Source organism: Eurypyga helias, unplaced genomic scaffold, assembly GCF_000690775.1.
Source record: "Eurypyga helias isolate BGI_N326 unplaced genomic scaffold, ASM69077v1 scaffold19326, whole genome shotgun sequence".
NCBI lineage: Eukaryota > Metazoa > Chordata > Aves > Eurypygiformes > Eurypygidae > Eurypyga > Eurypyga helias.
Window position 1 is genome coordinate 2,908 of NW_010257465.1, and position 9,840 is coordinate 12,747.

Below are 9,840 nucleotides of genomic sequence, written 5' to 3' on the forward strand. Positions count from 1 at the left end.
GATTATCTGACATGTCACGGCCGCCTCTGAGCCCACTGCTGACTGTGTGCCTCCCAGGAAATCCTCTCCTGCTCCCCGTAAGCTTCTTAGGGAGGAGGCAGAGGCTGCAGCAGGCATGTCTGCTAGGAGTGGGTGAGCAGCGTGCAAGGGAGTGTTTGTTTAATGTCAGGCTGTTACGGGCTGCCTTGCCCTTGCATGTAATTCGTCTTCCCTCAGAAAAAACACACACACAAGGTTGATCTGCTCAATAGGGCTCAAAAATTTTGTTCAGCTCCACTAACAGAGGTGATAACTGCCATGCCTCGGTCTCTGGGAGGATGCATGCTCAGCTAGGAGGGTCTCTTTTTTGAGTTCAGACACTGTTTTGGGGCTTTTGATACCTTGTGAAGTCTGAAAACTTCAGTGCAAAGCACGTGTCACATTGGCAAGCTCCCTGACTTGCCTGTCACCTGGCATTTAATGCCATGACCTTCTCGGGCTCCATGATGAGCAGTTGTTGGCTTCTTCTTGAAACTACAACCAACCTTTTGGTTTTACAAAGACCTGTAGTGACAGGACAAGAGGCAGTGGCTTTAAACTGAAAGTGGGTAGATTTAGATAAGATAGAAGGAAGAAATTCTTCCCAGAGAGGGTGGTGAGGCACTGGGACAGGTTGCCCAGAGGAGCTGTGGATGCCCCATCCCTGGGAGTGTCCAAGGCCAGGCTGGATGAGGCTTGGAGCAACCTGGGCTATGGAAGGTGTCCCTGCCCATGGCAGGGGGGGTTGGAACTTGATGGTCTGTAAGGTCCCTTCCAACCCAACTGTTCTGTGATTCAGATCCTGTACCCTGTTGGGATGTTATACAGACTGTTGAGATGCAACCAATTTCCTCTTTCACTTACTGACCCAATTCACCATGTGCCCCATGGTGGGAATGGCTGCTCTCTTCCTCTTGGGAAATGTTTGGGGAAGGGATTGCTACACATGTATCTGCAAGTTCAGGTGAATAAATTCCTGCCGGGAAGTGTTCAACAAAGGCAAGCGAGAGCCTGGACAGACAAACCAGTAAAGCCTCTCTGGGTTGATACCCATTCTGGGGTTGTGAGCTGTTAGCCTCTTTTTACTGGAGCCCAGTGCAGTGTTTGTTCTCCATGGTGTTGCTCTTAAGTTTGTCTTTCTTCTCCATGTCTGCAGGCAATTTCCAGGATGTGGGAACATAGTGACATTCTCCCAGTTCCTTTTTATCGCGGTGGAAGGCTTTATCTTCGAAGCCAACTTTGGGAGGAAGAGGCCGGCCATACCAATGAGGTACAGTTGATCTGAACGCTTTTGCTAGGCATAAATTGACTGGCTGTCTATTATCTCAAGAAGTGTTTAATAAAATGGCTTATCCGTTTATCCTGTCTAAATCCCATCCATTCTGCAGCATTTGTGAAGCCTCATTGAGAACCTGTCATGCCTGATAAAATATGAACTTCTCGTTTGTCGAGAAGTCTTAATAGGAAATTGCCATCAGATACCCTTCTGTCCAAGAAACAGGGCAGTATTTTGCACAGTTAAGAGTCTGCCGTGTTTGAAGAGCTTGCTGTCTCTGGGGCTTCGTGCAGTGGGCGTGGGAGGAAGAGGTTTACTGGAAACCCGGCCAAATCCGCTTTTGCATTTCTCCATCGGGGCTGATCTTGCCCTGGCAATGGCCTGGCGTGTTCATGCTCTCCTCCCTGGCACTCAGTGGCTGAAGTGAGGAGGTTCTGTGGGCTTCCTGAGCAGACTGCCTAGCTTGTGGAAACATGGCGCACTGTGCTGAGGGCTCGGGACAGAAAGTTCAGGGCATGCTTAGTGCTGTTCATGGCTGTGTCACAGTGAGGAACTTCATTTCCTGGAGGTTCTCTACCTTAGGTGTAGGACCGGGGAGGTGTTCAGCCTGGATTTGAATAGTTTCTCCTTCCACTCGGGGTAGCGATGCCTGCTGGCAAAAACTGAATCCCCTCAAATCAAACCTTATCTTAGGCCACAGACCTTAGGAAAGAGGGGTTTCCATGCATTAAAAAATCCCAGCTGGGCTATCCTCAGTTCCCCTCTGCTTCTGGGATTAGCACAAGCTGAGCCAGTGCATGTCAGCCCGCTTCCCATTCTAAGGACTTGTCTGCTGCATCCAAACTGGATCGTTCTCCTTGATAGTCCTTGTCAGAGACCCAAGAGCCGGGTGGGCTCCTGGTTGGCTCCAGAGCTTGCTTTGTGCCACTTACTCTGTTCCCCAGGTGCGTCTCAGCATCGCAGGGAGGTGCATGCACAGCCGTCAGCTGGGGTTTTGTGTGTGTTTCAGGTACTATTTCATCATGGTGGCCATGTTCTTCACTGTCAGTGTGGTGAATAACTACGCCCTGAACTTAAATATCGCCATGCCGCTGCACATGATCTTCAGATCAGTGAGTACTGCCATGCCATCCTTTCCCTCCTCTTGTGACATCTCTTCCCATCATCTCTCCAAGCACCGTCCCTGGGGCACATGTTCTCCCACCCTCCCTTTCCCTGCGGACACCAAAACCCTGTGCAAATAAACTCCAGCTAACCCGTGGGAAGAGCAGCCTTGCTCTGAAGGCTCAGCTCCAGCTCTCACTTTCACCATCCCGATCATTAAATTTCAGCTTCATGGACAGAAGAGGAAACAGGCTCAAACAGGCCTCATATTTCCAAAGTAACAATGACAAAACCAAGCCCAGACTCTGGTTATCAGCCCTGGATGGGCTGAATTGGTGGTCACAGGGACCTGGCTTTCCCTTCCACCACCAGCTAAACCAAGTGGTTTGTATCCTGGTGTAGCTCTCTTGGTTCAATGCCCCAGTCAGAGAGGACGGATTTGGCCTAATTCCACCTGGACTTTTCCTGTACAGGCCTCTGCTTTGGAAGGTGCCATTAAAATGCATCTTTACTTCAGTTTAGAGGAGTGTCAGGCTAAAACATCTGTTAAAAACAAAGAAAACAGAGCCCCAGCTGTTGGGAATAACAAAATCTGCTGGGTGGGGCTGTTCTCCCACCACATGTCATGGGGTTGAGATACCTGAAGTCAGGAGAGGTTAAAAAGAAGAAAACCAGACAACACTAGGAGACCTGTCCTGCAGTAACCAGGAGGGATGGTTCCTGTGTAGCAGCCCTGCAGTCCATCTGCAGAGTCGTACTCCTCTCCTGAATTAAAAAAACCATACTGATTCGGCCACATTCTGGTCTGTAGCACACACTGAGTGTCACAGGTGGGACAAAAAAGCGGGAGGCCTACTGCCCAGAAGATCCCAGTAGCCTGTTTGCCCCAGCATCCCTGTTCCCAAATCACCCAGATCAACTTCTCCCCTCCTCCTAGCTGAAGTGAGACTCATAGAAGTTGGAGAAGATCTTTAAGATCATCGAGTCCAACCGTTCCCCCAGCAGGGCCAAGGCCACCACTAACCCATGTCCCTGAGCACCTCCTCCACACGTCTCTTAAATCCCTCCCGGGATGGTGACCCCACCACCGCCCTGGGCAGCCCCTTCCAACGCCTGACGGCCCTTTCTGGGAAGAATTTTTCCTAACATCCAATCTCCCCTGGCACAACTTCAGGCTGTTTCCTCTTGTCCCCACCCTGTCAGTCTCCCTGATCCTCTTCTGGCATTTCTGTTGGTGTTTTGACATTAGTTGTACTGAGTTTGCGGTGTTTCTCCGGGGCGGGTGTCCCCGTCTGGAGAATTTTGTCGTGCTAACCTTCTCTTTTGCTTTTCTCCTCTCTCTCTCCTTTCCCAGGGTTCTCTCATAGCAAGCATGGCTCTAGGTATCATCATTTTGAAGAAAAGGTAAATCACAAGCCTCTTTCTTATATCATCAGGGGATGCTCTGCCATTGACTTTATCCTGACTGGTGCTCAGTGCCTCCCCTTTCCTGTTGTTTTACTGTTGGGAAACTGGGACACAGAGGTGTGCCTGGACTGGAGGGTGGAATAGTTCCCTCTGCTGCATTTCCATTACCCCTCACTCCTTCATTTAAGGCAAGCATGGACTGAAATGAGAGATTTTACACGACTGCAGCCTTCTATGTTACCTCTTTTCTTTCCTCTTACCTCTGTGGAGCCGGTACTGCTCCTGTGAGCTGCAATAGAAACCAGGTTGAGGAAGAAGGGGGTTGGGGGGAGTTGTCCTCCATGCTTATGGGAGGTGGTGAGCGATTGCTCTTGCATTGTTTTTGTTGGGTTTGCCCCCACCCCTCACCTGTTAAGTTCTTTAGCTCGACCCACGAGTCTTCTCGTTCTTGCTCTTCAAGTTCTCTCCCCCAACCCACGAGATTGGGGCAATGAGTGAGCGGCTCTGTGGGTGCTTTGGCTGTTGGCTGGGGTCAACCCACCACAGTGGCCAAAGACACCAGGACAGGAGGGTCCTCCCAGCCGCTCGGGCTCTGGCTGTGTGACCAGCGTGGGCGCATCCCCTGCCACCCCATTGCGATGCAGAGATCAGCGCTGGCTCTGATCCAAGAGGGACCCTTTGCCACGGGCAAGGAAATCTTGGTCCAAATGCATCTTTTTTGTTGCAGTTGGAGTAAGTTGGCCTCGGCCAGCGATGTCCAACGTTAAGTAATGGGTATGTGCCCGTTACCCCAGTTCACGTCAGTGTAACGGAGCACAGTGCAATGCAAGAGAGCAGTAGGTGAACAGGGGGAGGCTGGGCTGCATCACTGACATCTGTCTTCTCCCTTGTGCAGATACAGCGTGTGTAAATACACGTCCATAGCCCTGGTGTCCCTGGGGATCTTCACCTGCACTTTCATGTCTGCGAAGCAAGTGGTAAGGATTGGCAAGGACCTGAGGTCATAGCTGTGAACCTTACTGACAGGAGGAGCTGCTGTCAGCACCTTCGTCAGTAATTCCCTTTGCCTGACTATTCACGGAGAGACATCTCTCAGCTCTAGATCTGCTCCCCAAAAGCTCTTGTTCCTGTGAGTAAGAAATTCTTCACAGAGCAGGTGGTGAGGCACTGGAACAGGTTGCCCAGAGATGTTGTGGATGCCCCATCCCTGGATGTCTTCAAGGCCAGGCTGGATGTGGCTTTGAGCAACCTGGTCTATGGAAGGTGTCCCTGCCCATGGCAGCAGGGTTGGAACTAGATGATCTTTAAGGTCCCTTCCAACCCAAACCATTCTATGATTCTATGATTCTATGATCTCATTTTCCTTTGGGTTGGAGAGAAGGGATGCACACACATGCATGTAATTTAACTTCATTTCAGGTGCCTGTTATCCTGTGGTGTTCAGGTTGCCTTTTGCTGAGAATAAACCACTTTTTTGCCACTGAGTAACAGCCAGAAGCTGTTTTCTTTCACCCTTACTGTGATGTGCTGCAGTTAGCAGCAGGAGAATCTTAAACAAAACTCGGCCGTCTTAAGTCTTCGCTCTTTTTATCCCAGAAGAAATTGTCTGTTTTCAGGCTAGATTTTTCCAGACCTGTTGTCATCCAGCATGACTTTCTGTGACCCTTGAAATGAAGTGCATGTATGTGGAGAACAGGAGGGAGGGATGAAAACCGATGTGTAACACCACTTTGGGCGTTTCCTGGGTCAGCACCCACCGCCTAATCTTGTCAACTGGAGACAGAAAAATGGCGTGAAGTGGTGGTCAAGTGCAAATTGGTTGCACTTAATCCAGCTCGGAGAGATTGGAAATGAAACAGGGCTGTCAAACCTCCAAGTCTCCCATCAGTTAATAGCTATTAGTACTCTTAGGCTGTCCGAGGAGGGTCTGTGCTCTGCAGCCTTGCTCTGTTATTAATCCAGATAAACTCTCAGCAGGCATGGGGTTTTCACAGAATCACAGAACGGTTTGGGTTGGAAGGGACCTTAAAGATCATCCAGTTCCATCCCCCCTACCATGGGCAGGGACACGTTCCGTAGTCCAGATTGCTCCAAGCCTCATCCAGCCTGGCCTTGGACACTCCCAGGGATGGGGCATCCACAGCTTCTCTGGGCAACCTGTCCCAGTGCTCCCCACCCTCTCCAGGAAGAATTCCTTCCTGATGTCCCATCTCAATCTCACCCTTTCAGCTTAAACCCATTACCCCTTGTCCTGTCACTACAGGCCCTTGTAAAAAGTCCCCCACAGCTTCCTTGTAGCTCCTTCAGGTACTGAAGGTTTCGTATGGTACGGAGAGTTGTGGCAAAGGTGAGTAATCCAATTTGCCCAAAATCACAGTGAAAGAGAGTTGAGCCAAGTCATGCTACCTAGAGTTTTACCCTGGGCTAACAGCATCTACAGGCCTGGTTTCCGCAGTATCTTGACCGCAACCCGGAGCCCTGGTTTTATACATGACTGGGGCTTGGTTCTTGTTCTTTCCTGCTTACTCACCTCAGATGGGGACAGAGGAGCCTGCCCGTGGGCTGTCTGTGGAGCTGTCTAAGGGGCACTGATTATTTTGGGGGTTGAAGAGCTGAGTCTCTGGCCAAGACAGGGCATTTCTTTCCGAAAAGCTACATTCTTAAGCAGACGTTTACACTTTTTAGCTGGTGTGTTCTCTGAAGCAGAGTGGAAAGCAAAGCATGCTGTAGTTTCTACCACCTCCATTCAGCCAGGGAAGTGACTATGAAGAATGTGAGATGTTGGGTGGCCTTTGTTTTAGGGGCTTGGAGCACAGCACAGGCACCACAAGTGAGGTAGAGGCAGGCCCAAGTGAGCTGCAGGGACATGGTAGCTCATGGTGACTGTCTTGTGTCTCCTTTTACCAGGCAACTGACTCCAGCTTAAATGAAGAGGACGGACTTCAGGTTTTCTTGTGGTGGCTGCTAGGTATGTGAGTGCCATGACCTCGCTGGGACACTGGCAAGACTCGTCTCTCTGACGTCCGTGGCCGGGCGGGTTGTGCGAAGTAGATTGCGGCGGGAGTCCCTGAGCTGAGGTTGAGTTGTGCCGAGCGTCTGGTGGGGTGTTGATTTGCAAAGAACGGGGTTTTGTGGCGCTCGTCGGCAGCTCTGTGTGAGGAGATCGTCTGTGTTTGGCCAGCAAGTGAAACACGGCGCCTCGGGGCGCTCTGCAAGGGAGTGGCTTAGTGACAGAATGACGTTGTGCACGTCTGTGTGTTCCTTCTTGATTCCTCTGCAAAAGCAGCCCTGCCTGACGTACCTGTTGCTGTGAGCTGCGCTGCAGAGAGGTCTCTAAGTCTGGCACTTGGGTATTTTGGTACCTCCAACCTACATTTATTGGTGGCTTTTCAGGGAACCTGGGATTGATGTACTGTCAGTAGTGGCAAATGGCTGTATCCCTGGTATCCCACCAACTCTTCTTGCCAGGGCCGAGTCCCTTATTTTAAGAGATGATCTTTTCAAAAGTCCCGTGGCATCTCAGCCTTTGGAATAAGACACTCATGTCCCCAAGGCCGTTATCAGTTTTCTTTTCAAGTCTGCATGCTTTGGCTTTTTTTCACTGAAAGCGAAACTGTGGGAGTCCTCAAGCTGGTGGACTTGAGCAGTGCCATCCCTGAGCAGTGTTGCAAGGCTGTGCTTCTGTTCCAGGTATCGCTGCCCTCACCTTTGCCCTCCTCATGTCTGCCAGGATGGGGATTTTCCAGGAGATGCTGTACAAGCAGTTTGGGAAACACTCCAAGGAGGCCCTTTTTTACAATGTAAGTCACCATGCCTTTTCTGGGTCAGATAGAGCAGCTAAGAGAGTCCCTTCCCCTCCCACCCTGCACTCAGCACAGATCCAAAGGGTCGCAAGGCTGGAGCACTGAAGAGTGTGCTCTCATCCAGGTGTGTGAGCCTGGTTTCCCAGGATGAGAAGTGGGATGGGTTTGCATAATCTCTTAACATCATGTCTCTGCTTTCCTCCGCAGCATGCGTTACCACTCCCCGGCTTTCTCCTCCTTGCCCCAAACATCTACCACCATGCAGTCCTCTTCAGCCAGTCCGGTGAGTGTAGCACGGACGGATCCTTGCTCTTCCACCTTTCTGTCCTCTGGAAAATGCTGGGGGAAGCTTTCAGTCCAGCAGTTGTGCACATCAGACTGTCGTCTTGGGATATTCGCACCCTGTAAATTTTCAGGTTTGATAGAAAGCTGAAAGCGCCCCCCCAAAGCCTCCTACGCTGTCTTGGGGGCATTGTCTGACCTCTTCCCCACGGTGGGCACGGACTCCCACGGGAGTCCAGGGCATCCAGGCATGCCTGGGGAGGTGGTGTTTGCCAAGAGCCTGGCCGTGGGCAGCTGACCGTTCAGCTGGTGCCACAGCCGCTTGCAAAGCTCAGCCGTGGGTTACTCTGTGGCTCACTGTGCTAAAGCCCAGGCTTCTCGCTGATGCACACACGTAGACCCGTTGGGCCCAGCCTGATCCATCCACCTTGAGCTGTACATCTGCTTAAGTTTAATAGTAAAATTCACCAGCTTCTCAGTGCCAGAGAGCTGCCTAAATTCTGACCCCAGTTTTGTGAAACTGGAGGGACCTTTGCTGAGTAGGTTTGCTGGTTCATAGGATCATATCATAGAATCACAGAATGGTTTGGGTTGATGGGAGCTTAAAGCCCCCCCAGGCCCACCCCCTGCCATGGGCAGGGACACCTTCCACTAGACCAGGTTGCTCCAAGCCTCATCCAGCCTGGCCTTGGACACTCCCAGGGATGGGGCATCCCCAGCTTCTCTGGGAACCTGTCCCAGTGCTCCCACCCTCTGCGGGAAGAATTCCTTCCTGATGTCCCACCTCCATCTCCCTCTTTCAGCTTAAACCCATCACCCCTTGTCCTGTCACTCCCTGCCCTTGGGAAAAGCCCCCCTCCCAGCTTTCTTGTAGCCCCCCAGGCACTGGAAGGGGCTCTGAGGTGCTTTAATTCCTTCTGGGTACAGGGGATATTTGCATGCAGGGATCACTTTAATCTCTTAATACCACTGTGAAGTATATCTAGCGGGCTACACCCTCTCAAGAAAAACGTGAGATAGGTGACCCCTGGGGAAAGGAATGTGGTGGTTCAAAAATGGGAATAACAGGACCAAATCCTTGACCACAGGTGTAAACACGGACCCCTTGGCTTGTGTTTTGCTGGTGCTGCACAGCTTTCCCGTGTAGCGCCGTCAGCCCCTCAGAACCTCATTGGTTCATCCAGTTTTAACAGTAGGGCAGCCCTGACACAAGAAAGCCAGACAGACCTTTTAAAGTCTTTTTGTCCTTGGCCTACTTCTTCCATTCTTCCCTGCGGAAGTCCACACAGAAATCTCGGCAAACTCTCTTGTATTTGTCATTTACCACAGTAAGGACAAGATAACTCTCCATGTGGAGCAAAATCAAACTGTGCCCACACCTCGGTCTGCCTAACGCAGCTATGGCCTCCTGAAGCTGCAGCCTGTCCTGGAGCGTGGTCAGTCCTGGGCAGGAGAGAGACCCCTCTCCTTGCATCAGCTTCAGGCAGTAGCAGGACAGTGACCTTGCTCCATCCTTTCTCCTCGCAGAGCCGTTCCAGGTCCCAGTGATTGGGCTGACCCTGCCAGTCATGTGGTTCTACCTCCTTATGAACGTCGTCACCCAGTATCCTTCCAGAGCTCAGCGTGAGACACGCCGTGGAGCTGGGAGAGGGGGAACGGGGTGGGCGTGCTGCGTCCTTGGGAGTCTTCCCTGCATTTGGGAGCTGATTTCTCTGTAACTCTTGGAAATTTCACCTGGGGCTTATGTTATTTCCAGCGGGGGCTGAAATCTGCCACCACCTCCCCAGGGACAGGCTGGCTGGTGTAAACTTATGGTTGGTTCTGCTTAGCCCAGCTCTAGGTGGAAAGTGGGTGCTGTGCCCTGTTGCTGCTCACGCTCCTCCATGAACCCCCCATCCTTTCATCTGCCTTCCCCGTGCCCGCTCGGGGGGCAAGGAGAGCTCAGCTGGC

At 51.5% G+C, this 9,840-nt stretch overlaps 1 protein-coding gene across 1 annotated transcript in view; it reads left to right on the forward strand.

Moving 5' to 3' along the window:
• Positions 1–1,148: 1,148 nt before the first annotated feature.
• The window catches only part of SLC35B4 (solute carrier family 35 (UDP-xylose/UDP-N-acetylglucosamine transporter), member B4), a gene marked incomplete at its 5' end in the record, with an annotated part of 9,289 nt that continues 597 nt past the window's right edge, over positions 1,149–9,840 (forward strand). Inside the window, 8 exons of the mRNA XM_010154032.1 lie at positions 1,149–1,288; positions 2,304–2,406; positions 3,753–3,802; positions 4,701–4,782; positions 6,713–6,773; positions 7,496–7,605; positions 7,816–7,891; positions 9,418–9,493. Coding sequence (XP_010152334.1) covers positions 1,149–1,288; positions 2,304–2,406; positions 3,753–3,802; positions 4,701–4,782; positions 6,713–6,773; positions 7,496–7,605; positions 7,816–7,891; positions 9,418–9,493 — 698 coding nt within the window. The remainder of the gene's footprint in view (positions 1,289–2,303; positions 2,407–3,752; positions 3,803–4,700; positions 4,783–6,712; positions 6,774–7,495; positions 7,606–7,815; positions 7,892–9,417; positions 9,494–9,840) is intronic.